Source organism: Lepidochelys kempii, chromosome 19, assembly GCF_965140285.1.
Source record: "Lepidochelys kempii isolate rLepKem1 chromosome 19, rLepKem1.hap1, whole genome shotgun sequence".
NCBI classification, from domain to species: domain Eukaryota; kingdom Metazoa; phylum Chordata; order Testudines; family Cheloniidae; genus Lepidochelys; species Lepidochelys kempii.
In genome coordinates this window covers 10,845,667-10,867,287 of record NC_136398.1, presented here as the reverse complement: position 1 = coordinate 10,867,287, position 21,621 = coordinate 10,845,667, and the positions used below count along the sequence as shown (strand labels likewise).

General features: G+C 57.6%; 1 protein-coding gene across 1 annotated transcript; it reads left to right on the top strand.

Annotated features, from left to right (window-relative positions):
- The first annotated feature begins 2,005 nt into the window (after positions 1 to 2,005).
- Positions 2,006 to 20,029, top strand: LOC140900487 (putative methyltransferase-like protein 24). Its single transcript, XM_073317837.2, has 5 exons — positions 2,006 to 2,349; positions 12,803 to 12,901; positions 13,687 to 13,829; positions 15,765 to 15,996; positions 17,082 to 20,029. The coding sequence occupies exons 1-5, from the start codon at positions 2,095 to 2,097 to the stop codon at positions 17,397 to 17,399; spliced, it is 1,047 nt and encodes a 348-aa protein (XP_073173938.1). The 5' UTR covers positions 2,006 to 2,094; the 3' UTR covers positions 17,400 to 20,029.
- Positions 20,030 to 21,621: the final 1,592 nt, after the last annotated feature.

Genomic DNA, 21,621 nt, shown 5'->3' with positions numbered 1-21,621 from the left:
TGGGCACCTGGCACGGTCAGGGCAGGGGGCAGGGGTGGGTTTGGGCACCTGGCACGGACAGGTCAGGGGGCAGGGGAGGGTTTGGGCACATGGCACGGTCAGGGCAGGGGGCAGGGGAGGGTTTGGGCACCTGGCACGGACAGGGCAGGGGGCAGGGGAGGGTTTGGGCACCTGGCACGGACAGGGCAGGGGGCAGGGGAGGGTTTGGGCACCTGGCACGGACAGGGCAGGGGGCAGGGGAGGGTTTGGGCACCTGGCACGGTCAGGGCAGGGGGCAGGGGTGGGCTTGGGCACCTGGCACAGACAGGGCAGGGGGCAGGGGAGGGCTTGGGCACCTGGCACGGACAGGGCAGGGGAGGGCTTGGGCACCTGGCACGGACAGGGCAGGGGGCAGGGGTGGGTTTGGGCACCTGGCACGGTCAGGGCAGGGGGCAGAGGAGGGTTTGGGCACCTGGCACGGACAGGGCAGGGGGCAGGGGAGGGTTTGGGCACCTGGCACGGACAGGGCAGGGGGCAGGGGAGGGTTTGGGCACCTGGCACGGACAGGGCAGGGGGCAGGGGAGGGTTTGGGCACCTGGCACGGCCAGGGCAGGGGGCAGGGGAGGGTTTGGGCACCTGGCTCGGACAGGGCAGGGGGCAGGGGAGGGTTTGGGCACCTGGCACGGACAGGGCAGGGGGCAGGGGAGGGTTTGGGCACCTGGCACGGACAGGGCAGGGGGCAGGGGAGGGTTTGGGCACCTGGCACGGTCAGGGCAGGGGGCAGGGGAGGGTTTGGGCACCTGGCACGGTCAGGGCAGGGGGCAGGGGTGGGTTTGGGCACCTGGCACGGACAGGGCAGGGGGCAGGGGTGGGCTTGGGCACCTGGCACGGACAGGGCAGGGGGCAGGGGAGGGCTTGGGCACCTGGCACGGACAGGGCAGGGGGCAGGGGAGGGCTTGGGCACCTGGCACGGACAGGGCAGGGGGCAGGGGTGGGCTTGGGCACCTGGCACGGACAGGGCAGGGGGCAGGGGTGGGTTTGGGCACCTGGCACGGACAGGGCAGGGGGCAGGGGAGGGTTTGGGCACCTGGCACGGACAGGGCAGGGGGCAGGGGAGGGTTTGGGCACCTGGCACGGACAGGGCAGGGGGCAGGGGAGGGTTTGGGCACCTGGCACGGACAGGGCAGGGGGCAGGGGAGGGTTTGGGCACCTGGCACGGACAGGGCAGGGGGCAGGGGAGGGTTTGGGCACCTGGCACGGTCAGGGCAGGGGGCAGGGGAGGGTTTGGGCACCTGGCACGGTCAGGGCAGGGGGCAGGGGTGGGTTTGGGCACCTGGCACGGACAGGGCAGGGGGCAGGGGTGGGTTTGGGCACCTGGCACGGTCAGGGCAGGGGGCAGAGGAGGGTTTGGGCACCTGGCACGGACAGGTCAGGGGGCAGGGGAGGGTTTGGGCACATGGCACGGACAGGGCAGGGGGCAGGGGAGGGTTTGGGCACATGGCACGGACAGGGCAGGGGGCAGGGGAGGGTTTGGGCACCTGGCACGGACAGGGCAGGGGGCAGGGGAGGGTTTGGGCACCTGGCACGGACAGGGCAGGGGGCAGGGGAGGGTTTGGGCACCTGGCACGGACAGGGCAGGGGGCAGGGGAGGGTTTGGGCACCTGGCACGGACAGGGCAGGGGGCAGGGGTGGGTTTGGGCACCTGGCACGGTCAGGGCAGGGGGCAGGGGAGGGTTTGGGCACCTGGCTCGGTCAGGGCAGGGGGCAGGGGAGGGTTTGGGCACCTGGCACGGACAGGGCAGGGGGCAGGGGGCAGGGGAGGGTTTGGGCACCTGGCACGGACAGGGCAGGGGGCAGGGGGGGGCTTGGGCCCAGCGCGGCGGGCAGGGGAAAGTTTGGGCAGAGTCCGAGCAGCCTCCGTCCGGGTCCAGCGGCCCCACTGAGCGCCTGGCCCCGAGCTCGCCGCGGGAGGGAGGGTCGCGGCGCGGCCTGGGAGCCCGAGCCCAGGAATGCAGCCGCCGGGCGGGGAGCGGGGGCTGCGCGGCCCCTCCCCGGCCGCCCCTCCTCCGGGGCCGGTCCCGGCCGGGGCTGCAGGTGGAGGAGCCGGCGGGAGCCATGGGAGGCGGCTCGGCGCTGCGGCTGCTGCTGCTGGGCTGCGGGGTGCTGAGCCTGGGGCAGATCCTGCTGCGCTCCGGCCGCCCGGGGGACGCGCCGGGGCCCTTCACCATCATCACCATCCGCGGGGGGCCCGCCCCGGGCAGCGCCGCCCCCCGCCACGCGGGGACGGCAGCCCCGGCCGGGGGGCCAGGCGGGCGCAGCCCGGGCTCCCTGCAGCGCTACCAGGATGAGAACGAGAACCTCGGCCCGCCCGTAAGGAACCGGAGCCCCCTGCCCCGCTTCTCCTGCGCTCTGCCCCGCAGCCCCTCTCCGGGGCGCCCGGCTCCCTCCCCAAGCGCTGAACTCCAGACTAGCCACCCCCTGGCTTCCCGCCCCTCTGCCTCCCTCTCTGGCTTTTCTTTCCTGCTCCCCCTTCCTCCCCTGGCTCTCAAAGAGCCTTCCTCCTCCTTGTCCTGACTCCCTTCCCCGCCCCTGCGCCCTCTGCACTGGACCCCCCTGAGCGGGTGCGGGAGGGAGAGGGAGAAAGACGGTCTGGTTTTGGGGTGGAGGTGGGGGTTGCGCTTGCCCCCACTAAATCTCCTTCTCTTCTCTCCCTTTGCTTGCTGCTTCTGAGGAACGGGATTCAGAGCGAGACTCAGGCCGAAGGGGCACGTAAGGAACCCGGGGAAGTGGGTGCATTTAATGTCTGGAAGGGCCCAAGCCAAAAGGAGGCAGAGGGCGATGAACGGCCAGCCCCAGGGTGGAGGTTAGTCCAGGGCTGGGCACCGCTGCAGTGACCCTATGGGCTGGCAGCTTGTGCTCCTGGTTAATAAGCAGCCCTGAGATTAACCAGCCCAGCCTGGATTCCATAGGCCAGTGATCTACTTCTTCTACTGGCATCTCCCTGGGGGTCCCTGCCCCTCTGTATTATGGCTTTTTTTCTATTCAGGAGGTGGGTTTGGAATTGCATTAACATGGGGCCTGATTCTGCAGCCCCGTTCTCGTGCAAAGATGGGTTTGCATGCTCGCCCTGAGCCTCCTTGCATAAAAGTGCTACTCGGTTCAGTAAGGTTTGCTGGATGGGGGCCAGGGTGGAGCCTTGCCCATGTGCTGAAATTTTGGCTGGCATTGCAGCAGGCAGGAGCGAACCTCCAGGGTAGAGAGACGTGTTCCGTGCTGTTTTAGTTGCCTTCTTGAGGGGTGTCTGTGAATTGTCCTGGTTTGTTGCGACGCCTCTGTCTGCTGAGATTAGGAGCTTTGCTTCCTATTGTAACGGGCAGAGTTTCTTTATAATGAGGCTTGTCAGGTTTGCTGCAGGGATTCTGGCTGCGGGGTGAGTAGAGCCAGAGGGGGGACTGCAGGTTTTCTAACTTTTCTATTCCCTTGGGAACAAAGAAGGAATTTGCCTCCCCTCACCCCGCCCTGCCACTTCTCTAGGAATCCCATCCCCTCCACCCTCGAGTGAGCAGCCCCATCCATTTGCAGCATGGAAGGCTGAGAAAAGTTACAGACGCCCACAAATTGCCTACAAGGAGAGAAGGGCTCTGAAGAGTTCCCGGGGGTTCATTCGGGTGGAAATTCATGGGATCACTGCAGGGAGGGCAGAATTGAAGCAAGACAGCAGTCCTGACGCATCCCCCTTCCCTCTGGTCCACGCACCGACCTGCATGCATGTCCACACCCGTGCGATCTCACAGTCACGCATTGCAGCTCTGTTACTCACATCCAGGAACCCTCTTCCAGAGACCCAGCCGGGGCTGTTGCACACAGGACAGGCATGTGCTGTCACAATCCCCTGTTGAAGAGAGTGAGGAAGCACAGTTATTACACACACGCAGACACAGTCTAGATCAATCAGTCCCCTATTAAGGGCCCCTGGGCAGCCAGTCTTGTTACACCTGGGGCCCCCCGTTAAAAGGGCTAGTCGTGGCAGGTATACCCACATCCACGGCCACCGGTGGCAGGAGACCCGGTGGGAGGAGAGGGATGGACAGGGACGTTGCTGCAGGTTGGGGGGGGGGGCTTTTGGTGTGGGTTTTGCAGCCTCTCCATCTGACTGTTCTCGTCTGCGTCATCCAGACATCTAAAACCACCCGCCGTGTGTGTACCAGTGCAGGCGGAGAGCTTCAGGCTAACTATCCACGGGTTCAGACTGGTACCGTATCAACAGCGGCAGAGAGGGGATGGATGGGTTTCCGCTGGTGAAGTGACTGCCTCACCCCACAGCCCCGGCACTAGATGTGATGCCAGTTGAAGGCTTTTATTGAAGATTACTGTTAAACAACACGAGAGAGATTAAACATAAAACAGCATTAAACTGCATTCGCTCTCCGACTTCAGCATCAGGGAAGGAATTTAGCATGGAGGCTGCTGTGTGCTAAGACACACGGCTATGCCCAGGTGTTACAACCTGTCTGAACATGCTGTTCTGAGACTTTGCACACCCTGGGTACAGGGGAGTGTGTGATATACACACAAATCCACAGTCACGTAGGACTTTGCAGCTGGCTCTGAGCCACACCTGGGCAACTCAGTACTCTGCAGTGGCAGTGGGGATAGAGCTCAACTCCTCCTGCCCCTCTATTCGATACTGGTGAGGCCTCATCTGGAGTACTGTGTCCAGTTTTGGGCCCCACACTGCAAGAAGGAGGTGGAAAAATTGGAAAGAGTCCAGCGAAGGGCAACAAAAATGATTAGGGGACTGGAACACATGACTCATGAGGAGAGGCTGAGGGAACTGGGATTTAGTCTGCGGAAGAGAAGAATGAGGGGGGATTTGATAGCTGCTTTCAACTACCTGAAAGGTGGTTCCAAAGAGGATGGATCTAGACTGTTCTCAGTGGTAGCTGATGACAGAACAAGGAGTAATGGTCTCAAGTTGCAGTAGGGGAGGTTTAGGTTGGATATTAGGAAAAAAACTTTTTCACTAAGAGGGTGGTGAAACACTGGAATGTGTTACCTAGGGAGGTGGAGGAATCTCCTTCCTTAGAAGTTTTTAAGATCAGGCTTGACAAAGCCCTGGCTGGGATGATTTAGTTGGGGATTGGTCCTGCTTTGAGCAGGGGGTTGGACTAGATGACCTCCTGAGGTCTCTTCCAACCCTGATAGTCTATGATTCTATGAAAGCCCACTATGAGTGGTTCCAAAGGAGAATCTTCATTAGTTGTTACCAGTATAGAGTCTATGACACTGTTGTGTGTTTCTAATTTCAGTCAGAAGAGGGCAGTGAGGTACAAACATGGTAGCCAGTTATTATATGTAATCCCAATAGATGCTGGCTGAGATTTTCAAAGCTGCCTCTGCAATCTGGCCACTCGATTCTCATTAAAATTACTGGTTTTGGAAATCACAGCCATTACTCCTACCTAGCATCTTTTATACTTGTTAACTTTAGTCACCTGGCATGTTAATCACAAGCTGAAGAGAAAAGGAAAGTGTTGTGCCAGATCAGACCTGTGATCCGCCAGATCTGGCACCTTGATTCAACAGCAGATGTGGCCTGAAAGGTTTCGAGATTTCCCTTGGGCAGGCAACTTCTCACTGATTTCACTGGGAGTGTTGCCTGAGTGAGGTCAGATAGGGAGTTAGCGACGGACTTCACGATCTGCCCTTTCTCCAGAGCTTTCCAGCTGCGGATCAAAATGCCCTGTGCCAATAATTCCCCTCACAGCCTGGAGAACTCCTATTCCTGTTTTATGGATGGGGAAACTGAGGCATGGGGGTGGGAAATGCCTTGTCCAGCTTGTCAGTAGCAGAGCTGGGCATAGACTGAATCTCCTGACAGCCAGACCTCTGCTTGTAGCCGTGACACCATCCGGCCCCTGTTACTAGCCATAAAGCTGTCCTCCTTGTGCACCCCCCCCCCCCCCGAAGACTTTGACTCTGTCACCCCCTGTGGCAACGTTTCCTGTGGGCTGAGTGTGTGTTGCTAGCGGAAGCCTTTCCCTTTGTTTGTTTTTAAATCTCCTGGCCAGAATGGCTTTCCGGCGAGATTTTCAGAGAGGAGGAAGTGTCCCGGTGTCTGGGAGGGAGTTTCTGAGAGATGGCGCGATGCTGTGACCTCTCCTGAGCCTTCTGACTGACAGGCACGGGGCCAGGCGCACATGGGGTGCAGTCACCTCTGTCAATTAAATGGGAACAGCATCCGGTTCTTCCAAACCTTGTGCCGTGCACAGCTCCTTTCCCACATTGCACAGGTGAGACTTCTCCCTGCAGCGGCAACGCCAAACCTCCCCTGCTTTTCCCAGGGAGGGTCACCCTTCCCCAGCAGCACACGCTTCTCACTCACGCAGGAGTGCCACACCCAGGAGCCAGAGAGCACTTTTCTAGGGCCCCTTTAACCCTTGGCCTCAGGACGGGAGGCTGGCAGCCAGCCCTCCCAGCTCTGATGTGGGGGGAGGGGGTTAGGAGGTACATGCTTCCCTGGTAGAAACGGGACTGAGGCCCAGCAAACTCATTTCACATACCAGCCAAGGGGACGGTGACGTTCACTCACTACTGCCCTTGGTTGGAATTGAACCAGCAACTTTGGTCGCCTGTCACTGTTCCCCTGAGCCATGTAAGCCCCTTCCTGCTCCGACTTTGACTGTATATTAAGCAATCACAGCCTGGTGCCTTTTGAACTAATGGGGGCTGAATTTACAAAGCCCTGCCTAGCAAGAGTGCTGTGCAAAACACGCATGCCTCCTCTGTCTGCGTGTGCACCCTGGGCATCTGGTTTGCAAGAGCAAGTGAGCGTGTGCGCTAAGGTGGTGGTGGAGGGAAGGGCGGGTTGTCTTTGGCACACTACTCATCCTTTGTATGGGGCTTCAGAAACGTGGCCCTCGCTGTCGTGTTTTGAGCCTGCGGGGGAGGGAAACCAAAAGCCGACACAGCTGGGGGCAGCTTTCAAAGGTCTCCACTCTCCAGTAATTTTGAAAGCTGTTTTGGAGGCCGGAGGAGCTGAGATCAGCAAAGCACGGGGAAAGGAGAGCTAGAGAATAAAAGCGAAGGTTGATTTATGTAGGGGGTAGGGGTGGTATTTACTTGCTGTGTGTGTGCTCATGTATGTACGTACACAACAACTGTCTAAAACAAAATCCAGGCACCAGAACGGATAGGGAGGGAGGGATGGAAGAAGTCAGGACACCTGGGTTCTATTCCTGGCTTTAGGCGGGAGTGTGATTTAGAGATTCAAGTAGGGGGACTGGTGGGAGTCAGGGTTCCTGAGCTTTGGTCCCGGCTCTGGGAGGGAATATGATCGAGTGAGGAGAGCAGGGACTGGGTATCCGGTTCTTCTTGGTTCTGGGGTGGACGGGACCCAAAGGGGGCTTTGAATCAGGGCTTGTGGCTTCTTTTCCCAGCTCGGCAGCTGGTTGTGTGTAGTAGGGGGGCCTTGGCCACTGCAGTGGAGGTTCTGCTTGTGTTGCTGAGAGGTGGCTGCCGCCCTGCCAGGCTCTCGGCTGTCACTCCCGCTGAACGCTTTGCTGCCCGAATGCCACGCAGCCTGCCTCGCCGGCAGAAGCCGGTGACATCTGGGAGCGGGTAGGCGAAAGAGACATGTCAATGGGCAGTCAGGGCCCAGTCCCAGAGCTGGTAAATATCACCCCCGGCTCTGATTCCAGGCAGCCTGGGCAGGGCCTAGCCCGAGGTAGAAAGGGGCCCCGAACAACCGGAAGAATGCGTGGGTGACGGAGGGGCTGCGGGGTGAGTGGGGAGAGGTTGGCCGCGGTGAATCCTCCGAGAGGGGAGGGCAAAGCTCTTCAGCTGGGGGGCACAATGTAACCCAAGGCATTCGTTCATTTTCCAGGGGCCCGGATTGTCTGAGTTATCAGCGGTGGGAGAAGCTCTGCTCTTCCTGTCTCTGTGCGGAATGCAGGCTCCGAGGGGAAGGGATTAAGGGGATTATATTATTATTTGTTATCGCGGAGGGGGGAGAAAAAAGAAGAAACCTCCATCACTGGGAATTCAGCCGAATCAGCGTGGAGATTAGCCTCGCGCCCCTCCTGCCCCCCCCCCCCCCCAGTTCATTTGGCAGCCTGGGCCGGCTCCAGCAGGCAGCGGGGGCTGTCCAGCCTCCAGCGCCCTCCTTCTGGCTGGGAGGGAGAGGTTCCAGCGGCGTGCTGGGTCCCCACTCGCCCTCGCATCTCCTGCTCTTCCATCCCCCACGCGGCTGATCTTGGCTGGGCCCAGCCCCTTTGTGTCTAGGATAATTAAGAGGAGATATTAGCACCCACGGCCCCCTCCCCTCCCGATAGGGGACCCGTGTCCCATCCTGCCCCTCATGCCTGCGAACCGCATGGGACGCAGGGAGCTCGCCCACTTCAGCTGAGTCCTGAAGGAGCTGCAGTTCCAGGCCAGATCGCTGCTGCTGCTCCCCCCCCCCCATCAGCCCCCAGCAGTGCCCCCCCACCTCTCCTTGCTCCCCCCCCATCAGCCCCCATCAGTGCCCCCACCCCTCACCTCTCCTCTGCTCCCCCCATCAGCCCCCAGCAGTGCCCCCACCCCCACCTCTCCTCTGCTCCCCCCCATCAGCCCCCAGCAGTGCCCCCACCCCTCACCTCTCCTCTGCTCCCCCCCATCAGCCCCCAGCAGTGTCCCCACCCCCCACCTCTCCTCTGCTCCCCCCATCAGCCCCCAGCAGTGTCCCCACCCCCCACCTCTCCTCTGCTCCCCCCCATCAGCCCCCAGCAGTGTCCCCACCCCCCACCTCTCCTCTGCTTCCCCCATCAGCCCCCAGCAGTGCCCCCACCCCCCACCTCTCCTCTGCTCCCCCCCATCAGCCCCCAGCAGTGTCCCCACCCCCACCTCTCCTCTGCTCCCCCCCATCAGCCCCCAGCAGTGTCCCCACCCCCCACCTCTCCTCTGCTTCCCCCATCAGCCCCCAGCAGTGTCCCCACCCCCCACCTCTCCTCTGCTCTCCCCCATCAGCCCCCAGCAGTGCCCCCCCCACCTCTCCTCTGCTCCCCCCCATCAGCCCCCAGCAGTGCCCCCACCCCCCACCTCTCCTCTGCTCCCCCCCATCAGCCCCCAGCAGTGCCCCCACCCCCCACCTCTCCTCTGCTCCCCCCCATCAGCCCCCAGCAGTGTCCCCACCCCTCACCTCTCCTCTGCTCCCCCCATCAGCCCCCAGCAGTGTCCCCACCCCTCACCTCTCCTCTGCTCCCCCCCATCAGCCCCCAGCAGTGTCCCCACCCTACCTCCGCTACCTCCCCCATCAGCCCCACCAGTGCCCCTCACCTCTCCACTCTCTTACCCCTGAGCATTCCACCTCTCCTCCACCACCCCCACCAATACCCACGTCTCTCTTCCAGCCCCTTCCCACCAGTACCCCACCCGCTGCCCCCCACACCTTGCCACTCCCACCTCACACCTCCTTACCATCACCAGCCCCTCACCACCACTCCCCCATGCCTCTCCATTCATTCCACACCTCCCCAGTTCCCACCTCCCTCGCCATGCCCCCAAGACGGATGCGGGTAGGGTCTGCAGATTGGTACCACCGCTGAACATTGGGGAACATGTGGGTGATGAAGCCAAGAACGTGGCAGCTCCGGGAGGGAGGACCATGGGCTAGGCTGGGGGAAAGGTTTAGCTAGGACACATATGTGCTGGTCCAGTGGCCCCTGTGCCTCGTGACAGTGGGCCGCAGTGCAGGAGGGGTTTGGCTCGCCCTGGATTTCAAGGTACCTGTTCAAGCCCTGGGAGGCCTGGCTGTCCAGCTCTGGTGTTGTGTAGCAGCATAGGGAGCAGGCAATGAAAACCCAGCGGTGGGCTCTGAGTGTGGGGAGGCCGCCGGCCGCCGTGGGAGGCGGGACAGGGAGGCGGTTGGCATGAAGACCAGCTTTTCGTTTTATAAAGCCCTGACCTGCCGAGGTTCCGCCACTTCCCCCCGCCCCCCCATCCCGTGCTCTGATCCTGCTGCCGGAACGGGGCCGGCAGGGAGCTGGCTCTGCTGACCCTACCTGTGCAGAGGGAGGCTGAGCCAACCTGTGAGCTGGATGGAGCTTGCCTGGGATGTGGGGCCCCAGGTGGTCATTAGTTTGCTTATGCTTCAGGATGGCTCTGGCCATAATTAACGACCTGCCAGTCCAGGAGCAGCAGCAGGAGGCTCTGGGCTGTTTGCAGGCCTATTGCTGATCTCACTGATAAGGCAGAGCAGATACAGAGCCCTTCTCCTGCAGTAGCTGACTTTCCCTTTGTACTCAAAGCCTCCTGCCTGTGCAAAGGGGCCTTTGTCTCCCACGTTGCCCCTTCTCCACCCATGCTGGAAGGGAGAGAGCTTCTGTTTCCTTCTCCTGGAGCACAGTACTGGGAACTGTCCGTGGAGTGTCTCGTGCAGGAGACAGCATTCCCTAGGAGTCAGAACACAGGGTTATGAGCTGGGACTACTGGGCTCTATGCTGGGATCTGCCACCGACTTGCAACATAGCCTTGGGCAAGTTACTCACCCTCTCTGTGCCTCAGTTTCTCCACTTGGAAAATGGGGGTAATACTGCTGGGGTGGGGGTGGGGGCGTGATGGGGGAGCGGGTTGTGAGACATGGTTAAGCAGTATTTGTAAAGAACGTGGCACCCCTCAGGTGAGAGGCACTAGAAATGCAAAGTCTCCTGCGTTAGCTGGTCAGCCCTACAGCCCCATCATTTTGCCACAGCAGCTCTGGGGAGGCAAATCCGACAGGAGCTCACCCACACAGTGGGGGACCCTGGTCAGCTGCAGCAATGCTTCATGACACTCCTCTTCTCTAGTGTGGGTCGGCTAGTGATGGTGGTGGTGTGTGTGTTAACCCCACAGCTGAAACTGCAGGGAGAATTGTAGGCAGGCAGAGCACAATTACCTGAGTTGGAATATGGCCAGGACACTGGGCTTAGCGCCCCTGCTTTGTGAAATGTGTCGGAAGAGCTTATAGTGGCTATGAACGATTGATCAGGGCCTCAGCTTCACACCTCAGTCAAAAGAAATTTCCATTCCAGCAGCACAGCGCTGGGCCATTGGGTTCAGGCCTGACTCAGAGGAGAGAGCGCCCCCTAATGGCTTACCTGCCCATTGCTCCCTGCCCCCTAGCACTGCGCTGGGTCACTGGAGCCAGTCTGACTCAAAGGGGAGAGCGCCCCCTAATGGCTTACCTACCCATTGCTCCCTGCCCCCTAGCACTGCGCTGGGTCACTGGAGCCAGTCTGACTCAAAGGGGAGAGCGCCCCCTAATGGCTTACCTGCCCATTGCTCCCTGCCCCCTAGCACTGCGCTGGGTCACTGGAGCCAGTCTGACTCAAAGGGGAGAGCGCCCCCTAATGGCTTACCTGCCCATTGCTCCCTGCCCCCTAGCACTGCGCTGGGTCACTGGAGCCAGTCTGACTCAAAGGGGAGAGCGCCCCCTAATGGCTTACCTGCCCATTGCTCCCTGCCCCCTAGCACTGCGCTGGGTCACTGGAGCCAGTCTGACTCAAAGGGGAGAGCGCCCCCTAATGGCTTACCTGCCCATTGCTCCCTGCCCCCTAGCACTGCGCTGGGTCACTGGAGCCAGTCTGACTCAAAGGGGAGAGCGCCCCCTAATGGCTTACCTGCCCATTGCTCCCTGCCCCCTAGCACTGCGCTGGGTCACTGGAGCCAGTCTGACTCAAAGGGGAGAGCGCCCCCTAATGGCTTACCTGCCCATTGCTCCCTGCCCCCTAGCACTGCGCTGGGTCACTGGAGCCAGTCTGACTCAAAGGGGAGAGCGCCCCCTAATGGCTTACCTGCCCATTGCTCCCTGCCCCCTAGCACTGCGCTGGGTCACTGGAGCCAGTCTGACTCAAAGGGGAGAGCGCCCCCTAATGGCTTACCTACCCATTGCTCCCTGCCCCCTAGCATTGTGCTGGGCCACTGGGGCCAGTCTGACTCAATGGAGAGAGCGCCCCCTAATGGCTTACCTACCCATTGCTCCCTGCAGCACGGCGCCCCCTAGCATTGTGCTGGGCCACTGGGGCCAGTCTGACTCAATGGAGAGAGCGCCCCCTAATGGCTTACCTACCCATTGCTCCCTGCAGCACGGCGCCCCCTAGCATTGTGCTGGGCCACTGGGGCCAGTCTGACTCAATGGAGAGAGCGCCCCCTAATGGCTTACCTACCCATTGCTCCCTGCAGCACGGCGCCCCCTAGCATTGTGCTGGGCCACTGGGGCCAGTCTGACTCAATGGAGAGAGCGCCGCCTAATGGCTTACCTACCCATTGCTCCCTGCAGCACGGCGCCCCCTAGCATTGTGCTGGGCGACTGGGGCCAGTCTGACTCAAAGGGGAGAGCGCCCCCTAATGGCTTACCTACCCATTGCTCCCTGCAGCACGGCGCCCCCTAGCATTGTGCTGGGCCACTGGGGCCAGTCTGACTCAAAGGGGAGAGTGCCCCCTAATGGCTTTACCTACCCATTGCTCCCTGCCCCCTAGGACTGCGCTGCGCAGTGGGGTCAGCAGAGACTCAGAGGAGAGGAGCACTGCGTCACTTACATGTCTCCCTGCAGCACCCTGGCTGTCCTTAGAAGTTTCCCATCCAAATGCTGCCCAGCCCCGCGTAGCCGATAAAAGCCCAGTCCCCTGGGGTGCTGCCGTGCGGAGCCAGCGTTTCTGGGTTATTAAACCCTTCAGTGCCTTGGCTGGTTCCTCCGCCAGGTCAGAATCCTTTTAGACACTCAGGAGCCGAGGCTGGTTTGTTTCCCAGCATGCCCCAGCGCTCCCAGCCCTTGACTCACTGTGCGTTTTATTTCCGTGACCTTAGAAAACCCATCAGGAGGTGGCCCTGCAGCCCTGGGCTGGGAGTAGCCAGTCCCTCCGAAGCGAAGCCGAGCGGTTCCTTACGTACATCAGCACCCCCCAGGTAGGTCACTCACCACGCCAGCCCCTGGTTACACAACATGGCCCAGAGGTGGGAATAAAAGCTCCGGCAGGCACTCCACCTGGGAAAGAGCCTGGATTCCAGCTGGATAAGACTCTAGGCTGGAGAAGCAGTGACCTGCATTTGGGGTTCTGCCTCTCCCCCGATTACTCCCCCTCCCCCCCACCCTCCAGTGACTGCTCCGCTCTCTCCTCTTCTGCCCTCATTTCTGGCACCCGCCTCTCACATATCAGAGAGGAGTGGCCTGGTGGCTTGCAGACGGGCAGCATCTGTGGGGTGGGGGAGATAAAATCCCAATCCCTGACCAGTGCTGTAGAAAGCTCCCTGGGGCCTGTGGGGGAGACGAGGCAGCCCTGCAGAGTCCCATCCCTTGAGGGCCATGATGGCATGGGGAGGTCTCTAGATAGTACAGAGGTAGGCTAGGAAGGAGGCCCAGGGCAGGGGGAAAGGGGTCATTCCTATGGGGCCATTAGGGTTCGGGGCATTGGTGCACCTGGGCTGGAGGATCCTGAGCTGAAGTGAGCTCTCCTGGAGAGGGATGGTGCTGGCTTGTTGGCATAGACACGAAGAGCAGGTTCGGTGGGGGAGGAGAACTGCCTCTGTATACGGCTGATGAGAACTGGCCGCCACTGGGCTCAGGCAGGGGATGGCTGCTGAGGCGTGATGAAAACAGAGCTTCCAAGGGCCAAGCACCTCGCAAGCCCCTGGTTATGAACCCAATCCACAGCCCAGCTAAAGGGCCGGTTTTGTTCTCCCTTCTCCTTCAGCTGCCCTGCTCCCGAGCTCTGAGCCAGGCTGGTCTCCAGGCTTTCACAGCCGGCACTGCCGGGGCGTGGCGAGTGTGCCTAGATCACATGCCCACTGGGTCGCTGAAGCTGCAGCAGGAGAGGTGCCTGGTTTATACCTTCAGGTGAGCACGGGGCTCCCGTGGGCGGGCACCCCAACTGCGGAGGGACCGAGGCAGGGAGGGCGGCTGAGGAAGGATGGATTTGGGTGGTCGGGACTGATACTTACTCGACAGGAGGGCTGGTCACTGTTTTTTGGATTTTGACTTTTTCAATAACATTTTTCGTGGAAAATTCAAATTGCATCCAAACAAAACTCTCCGGTTTTTCCAACCGACACTTTTCAGTGTTTGAAAAATCTCATCCAAGTTCTGAAAAAACCAGTAAGAAATGTTCAGAATGGGGGTTCTCGGGTTTTGGGGGCTCCTTTTTCCAACCAGTTCTGCTCTGTGACCCCATGGCCTTCCATCAGGTATAAATCCTGGGCCCCTCGGGACGGAGGCCTCCTGAGCAAACCGTCCGTCTTTGGGTCTATTTTCTAGACTGAAGTGCTGGTTAAAAGCAATAGTTTTATGAGCCCCTGCCAGCACAGGTCCCTGGCGTCACAGAACAGGGGCAGCAGAGCTGGCAGCCGGGCCAGCTCCCGCTCTACATGCTACCCACCAATGTGTGCACCCCAGCTCTGGATGGACTCTTCTCTAGGGGTGGGAGAGTCATTTGGTCTCATTGGCCGGCTCAGCCCCAGCCTGGTTCAGACAGCCAACAGAAGGGCTGATCGTGGTGGGGATTTTGTGTGTGCTGGAAATTTGCCCATTAGAATTTGCCAGGCCAGATCAGACCGATGGTCACCTAATCCAGCCTCCCATCTCCAGTAGTGGCCAGAACCAGAGACATCAGAGGAATGTGCAACTCCCACAATACACACCAAGAAGGATCAGCATCCCATTTCACACAGGCCATCACCCGGCCTGCAGACAGTGACTTTTCAGTTGCTAGTGACATGAGACTGGCCACCAAGAGGTTAATATCACCACGTTCCCTCACCAGTCCTGGGAGCCGTCTACTTCCCTGTCTGCGAGTCTGTTACACGCCCATGAGTCAGCTGCTGTGGTGAACACCATCCCCTCTTGGGTACATTCTGGCTGCCTGAGTCATGACTAGCCACAGTGACTGAAGCCAACACCGAGCCCCGAAGGCCTGTGTGAAACTCCTGGCCTCTAACAAGGCTTCATTCTTGTGCTTGTTCAGCTCGGACTGGTTGCAGGTGCAGATGGGGAAGAAGCTGCTCTTGATCCATGTGCACCCGGGCAGCTCTGACCAGTGACTGCTGCTGACTCGGAGATTCCAGGCCTGCTGGGATCCCTTTTGAGCAGGTCGCTGAGCCTGCGGGCTCTAGAGCAGAGGTTCGGCACCAGCAGCACCCAGAACAGTGCCAGGGTGCCCACCTGTCATGAGAGTCGGTGCTCTGGGCTGCCCTTCCCTCCCTTAACTGGGCCCGGGTGCTCTGATATAACCTTCTTTTCCCTTTCTCTTGCTCTCCAGTCTGCCCCAATGCTTGGGGCTCAGAGCAGCCAAAACTCCAAGGCAGGTTAAAGGTGCAACACTGGACAGAGGCCGGGGGGTGGTATGTGCAGTGGGCACTGACTGGTGCAGCTAAGAACTTAAGTTTTCTAAACTGGTACCGTTGCTGGGAACCAGTTCTGGAAAAGGGTTCACACCGATACGTGCAGACCAGGGCTGAAGCTGCAGAACGTCCATAAGATCTGATGTCTCCAGCGAATCCCTTTGCTTCTTCAGCTATGACCCCCTTGCAGTCCCTTTAGCTGCCCTATTGGCAGTGGTGGGGGCAGTGACAGGTTGCATCTGAAAAGCAATACGAAGGGTAAAGAAAACACGCCTGCTTTGAACCTCAGCTGAAGGCTGAACCAAGTCAGCCAGGGTGCCTTTGCCTCAGTTTGCATAACATTACCCATCCTGCTTTGCCTTGCACCTGCATATTCTGCAGGTCAGCCTAACTTTGCAGAGCCTGAAAGTGCCTCTCTCCCTTTCTTCGTTTGTAGCATGGTCAAAAGGGGCTTTGAGTTCAGCCAGCGAATGAGTGAACTGCAGTGCCAGGTGCACAGTTTTGGCCTGACCCCGTACAAGCAGACCGACCTCTGGCAGAAAGGACAGGTGCAGCACCATGCACTGTGGCTGGACTGGCACGAGCGACGCCCAGTCACCTCCTCACAGAGACGGAGGAGCCGTGCCAAGAGGCTAAATCAGATCATGGAGGACTTCGGCCACAAGAAGGTAATGGCATTTGATAGCATCATCCCCCACATCACCATCCATCCATTAGATGTCAAAGACAGAGAAGCCTTATTGGATTGTCTAATCCAGTGAGTCTCAAAGAGTGCTCCATGGCTAAAATCCAGTTCCCTCTTTGCATCTCAGGCCGCTAGTTCACGTCTTCCTTGGTGTAAATTCAACCTCAAACCAAGCTGAGGAAGACACCAAAACTGGAAGGGCAGTGAATATGCGAGAGTACAGAACTGATGTGCAAGGTGACCTGAAGAAGTTAGAGCTAGAATTTTCAAAGGTGCCTAAGAATCAGGCGCCCAACTCCCATTGGATTTTAATGGGGTTTGGGAACCCAGCTCCTTTGAAAATTCCATCCTAGAGCAATAGGGCTGCTTCTGTGGATTTCAGTGGAAGTTAGGAGCCTAAATATCTTTGTGGATCTGGGCCTTTGTTCCCAATAAATGCCCCAGCCTGATCCCAGAGAGCCGAAATCCACAGCATAGAGATGAAATAGGGGGATGTAACCAAAAAGCCCACCCCTGCCACATTTAGCTGATTTTACTTCCATCTCATCCTCTTGCTACCCCTGGGCGTTCCTGGGCTTTCTGGCTGCCATCGGGAAAGCGAAGGGTCCAGTTGGGAGGCTGTGATGGGAGGTGCCCACGAGTAGAACTTGCTTTTAAGGGCCATGTAAAGCAGGCTGAGTCCCTCTGGTCTAATCCATCCCTCGGCCAGTCCCCAGCTGGAGGGCATCTCCGCTCTTGCTAACAGAATAACTGCACACTGGCGCTGACCAAAGCTTTTCCATTGACTTCAATAGACTTTGGATCAGGCTGCAAACGTCAATGGACACCTCCCCTTTTTCGGGCCTGCTGACTCCTCGGCTCTCAGAAACAGCCTTAAACAAGGATGTTGGCAGGGCTTGGCTCAGAGCAGTAGGGCTTATTTCTTCACCACTTCCAGGCGTGTCCAGATGTCTCATTTTCAGACGTCTCTTGGCCAGCCCCGGCCTAGTCCCCTCCCGTGACGGCACCGGTCCCTGGGCAGTGCTGACTAGAGGAGCTGAGTTTGCCTGTTCTTTCTCTCCGGGGTAGATCGACGTGTTGGAGGCAGACTTGGCCAGTGCCGAGTGGAAGATTTTGGAGAGTATCCTCGTGGATGGCACCGTGGCCGTAGTGCACCAGCTGATCCTCACCATCCACCTCCATTGGCCCGGCTTTGAGGTCAGCGGGAGCGAGGCAGCCGTGGTGCGATACTGGTACAGCCTGCTGAAGGCGCTAGAGGCCAGAGGCTTTCGGCTCTTCCATAGCTTCAAGGACCTGCAGAAGCCGCAGCTCTTCCTGCACAAAGAACTCTTCAATGCCAGCAGCTCCTACACCCTGAGCTGGGTCAACACGTCCTGGATGTACTGAAAGGGGGCACAACAATTTGTGAGGATGGGGCTGGGTATTTTCAAACCTGGCTCCTGGCCGAGCTCGGAATGGGTGTGCTTGTTAGGTCCCAGCTGGCCACAACACACCCCGGGTGGAATCTGTATTTCTGCTGCATCCCAGGGATGGATGATGCAGCCAAAGGGGTTCTGAAGATGAACCCAGGATGCGCTAACTGAGGTCCAAGGCCTGTGACTCTGGCGGCAAAGGCTACTCAGATGGATGCTTCAACGGGGCCTAAAAACCAGTTTGAGACTCAAAGGTGCGGAGCTTCCAAATACCTTGTCCCACAAGACCATCTAACCACTGCTCTGGCCTTGAGCACACGCAAGAGCCTGAGTGTCCAGCTCTCGTCCTTCCTGATGAAGCAAGGAGCGTGCCGGGCACCCAGACCTGGCAGTGCAGGCAATAAGAAGCTGAGCTGATGCCTCATGGGAGAAGGTACAGCAGTGCTTCTGGCTGCTGTTTGTGTTGGCCCCCCGCTTCCAAAAGCCACTGAAATGGCCACAGCAGACCTGGGAAGGAAGGGAGATGAATTGCCAGTGCTCTGTTATTGGGGGAGCCATTTTAGCCTGGATGCATCAACAAGTGCGTTTGCCAAATGGAAGCGAGAGGCACGGAATCTGCAACTGTTGCAGGGACCGGCAACCTCTCGGCCTGGTGCTGTTAAGATCATCTGGGATTTTCAGAGTAAAGGAGGTCGGTGCCCAGTTCACACTCGGATTCAGTTAGACCTGGGCACCTAACTCCTGTTGGCGCCTTTCAGACTTCCAGCCAACATCTATATTTAATGATGCAGAAACGTTCCACAAAGACTCATCTGGCCCTGTGAGCACTGCTGCACCCACATGCCGTCTACAAAGTGGGCTGGAGATCCCATGAGAGCTGGCTCTCTCTTGAGACAGCAACTCCTACGACTTGGGTTAGGCTGTCCTGACGACATGCCCGTCTCATTTTATTTCAGCTCATCTGTTTTTGTCCAGAACCAGGGAGTGCAAATTTGTAAATGATTTTTAAAAACAAGGGGGCTGGGGGAGGAAGGCTATTCACATTTTTGGAATTGCCAAAGTAAAGTTCAGCTTCGAATTTTGGGCAAAGGTTTGGGTCTGTTTGCATCCAGTTATTTTGCTTCATCCCTCCCAAGGCTCTGACCGCTAGCACCGAATGGTGCTATAAAATGTCATTAGAGCTGGTTCTGCTCGCATTCTTTCGTGGTGGACAACACTATTTTCTTTAGTCTTTTATTTACACTTTATTGCTCTTGGTTTTTTTGTAACTGCAAATTCTGCTGGAGTGCGCAAAACCATTTAGATCTCGGCTGGCTGCAGAGATACGCCTAATCATAGTCATTATCTGGTAGCAGGTAATGGGCATCTTTCCCATGTTAATTGCAGAACAGAATAGATGAGAGCAGGGCACTTCTGGGAAGGGAGCATGCTCCTGGCCCCCCTTGCGGTTGGAACTCACTGCATTTGTCCCAGGAAGTTGTGTACAGCAGAGTTCCTGCTTTGTGCTCTGACTTTCCTGCTGCCGTAGCAGGCCCCCCAGGTCACTCAGTCATGTCGGTATTAAATACATGAGGATTTTTTTTGGTATGTGTGACTATAACTTCAGGAAACCGAGGCATCTGGGTCACCCTAACCTCTCGGGATGCTTGGCTGATTTCATTGGCACCGACCCCGAAATCTGCTGTTAAATAATCAAGCCCGGCTAACCCTCGGGGCTGGATGATTGCGTGTGTCAGCTGCAGAAAGGAGGAGGGAAGGACATCCACCAGAGAGCCATGAACTGCACAAATTTTGCCCTGCCTAGCAATGTAGAACCCTGCCAAGGACACCATTGTACTCTATGGACAGAGACCCTTATCACTACTGCAATACAAAAAAACCCTTGAATATGTTTTCTTGGCGGGTCTGTGGAGAATAAGATGATCTCTCCAGCTATTAAACTATTGTGAGGCTCCACCGTAACTAGCACTAGTCCCCCGCCCCCTCCTCCCCCCAATCACACACGCAGGGCCCTGTTCTGCTTGCTTCTCTATTAGCAACGCAAACAGGGCATCTTCCTCCCCAGTCTCAGAAGCAAATTGTCCTGCAGGAAAGAGACAGGTTTTCCTGCAGTGGGCAAGTTCCCATTTCCTCCCGGTGTGCGGGAGAGGGTGTTGGGAGGAAGGGTGGTGTCTGTTCCCAGATACCATTAACTAGTGAGCAAAGGTTGCTGTGTCTCCATGGAGACAAGACAGCAAGCGAGACAGTCTGCGTGTGGATCTAAGGTTAGAGCTGATTAGTAAATGTCACCGTGTTCCTGTAACTGCCCTCCACCAGCACTGGCTCGGGTCCCTGTTGGGCGAAAAACCACAGCCAGCTATGGGGGGGGAGAAAGAGAAGAAAGGGCTGCTCCTGCACCTCCATTCCAAAGCTAAGCGCTTAAGAATTAAAGAGAAAACTTGCTGACACCTTAACTGTGAGGTTGTTATTGCTCCTCCGTACTCTTAGGTGTTAAGACCAGGTCAGGTCTTAAGACCCAGGGGTCTTTGTGGATTTCAAAATCAGGTCTTAAGACCCAGGGGTCTTTGTGGATCTGAACCTCGGGGCTCTTTTGATTCAATGGAAGCACCAGCTGGTTCACACTCATACCCTTACAGGAATGGGGTGGAATGACCTGTTGACATTCAGAGGGCCTGCTCCTTTGCTTTGGGCACTGGGATGTTGCCAGAACCTCCCTCCCTTCCTGCTCATTCTATAACGTAATAACAACACTCTACCCTTCTAAGATATTTAGGCTCTTAACTTCCATTCAGTGGAAGTCAGGAGCCTAAATACCTGTGAGGATGTGAGACTCAGTGCTGTAATAAACTCCAGGTCCTCTTGGTTGCCAGGCCCAAGACTTAATCATGAGCCGATCCTTCCTCCTGACAAGTATCACTGAGTATCCTGCAAGAATCAGCCCCTGGGCTTAGCCCATTTTAAAGACTGAACAATGTTAATTGTCTGAGAGGGCTCCCAGTGACACTAGCAAGCTCCTTATAAACATGCCCTGCAACTTAGAACAAGAAACAGAAGCAGAATCCTCCCAGACACACTGCACAGGTGAACCCCCCAAATCCAAGCACTCTAAGCCTTGTTCTTTGTAGTGTTTCCTATCCACCCCAAACCCACAGAGTGCCAAACCACTGCTCTTTCTTCACGGACAAGGTCAACCTACTCGTTGCCTGGGGTTACTTGACACTGTCGCCATATCCCTTCAGTTTTGTTCCAGGTTAGCACTGTGACTTGGAACTTTTTCTCCTGCCCTCTACGCTTTGCCAGGAGCATTACTAAATTCACTGATGCAAGCATCAGTCAGCATGTAAGAGAGGCGTGAACCCATGAGATCATTATTTGCAGAACCAAACCACAGTTGCAAGGTATCTTGGCTCTGAGCTCAGCAGTGTGGGTTCACGCCTTGTGTCAGGTTCCTTTCACAGTGTGGGGCAGAGACCGTGTCTTACTCTGTTCTGTACAGTTCAATCATGTAGTCAGTGCTTCACAAAGGGCAGTTTGATGGTACAGTGAGTTAATGCACTAGCATTCTCTTTCCAAGACCTGAGTTAGGTCACAAGGGATGATGTGTCCTGGTTTCATCCAAGCTCCGTTAGTCCAAGGATCTCAATGGACAGAAGACACCATTTGGACAAGCGTCTCCTAGTCCCCTTCAATGGTTCACAATGACATTAGCAGACACAACACACTGGTTTAATGTTGCATGATAGCCTGTGCTCAGGAAGGGTCAAGGCGTGGGATAAAAAGGGCCCTACGAGTCAGTCTGAGGCTCATCCGTAGGACAGTATGTTGTGGAAAAGCCTGTAATACACCTTCCCAGGGCATTGACTGGCGTTCTCCGCCTCTTATAGGAGCATTAGATTCTCCCATTGTAAAAAAAGACAGCACAAGCAAAATAGCTGAAAAGATGCCTAGCCACAGCTACGGCCGGCGTAGGACTGTTCTTCTGGTCACTTTGGCCGTCTGTATGGCAGTTGAGCTGGAGAATCATTTACATTCAGAAAATACAGGAAGGCAATTGGCAGGCGACCACATCTCTTACAGAGAAACAGGTGTCAGGGGGTATCAATCACTTTTGTTTTGGATATTGCAGTTCAGCAGATATTATTCAGGGGTTATAAACAGAGAGTCTCTCACACAGCGGAGCAATAAAGGTTGCAGGG

Bases quoted from the DNA above. Each gene is read 5' to 3' on its own strand.
- LOC140900487 (XM_073317837.2), top strand. From the start codon at position 2,095: ATGGGAGGCGGCTCGGCGCTGCGGCTGCTGCTGCTGGGCTGCGGGGTG. The intron at 2,350-12,802 runs GTAAGGAACCGG...CCGTGACCTTAG, and splicing joins ACGAGAACCTCGGCCCGCCC to AAAACCCATCAGGAGGTGGC. The intron at 13,830-15,764 runs GTGAGCACGGGG...CTTCGTTTGTAG, and splicing joins TGCCTGGTTTATACCTTCAG to CATGGTCAAAAGGGGCTTTG.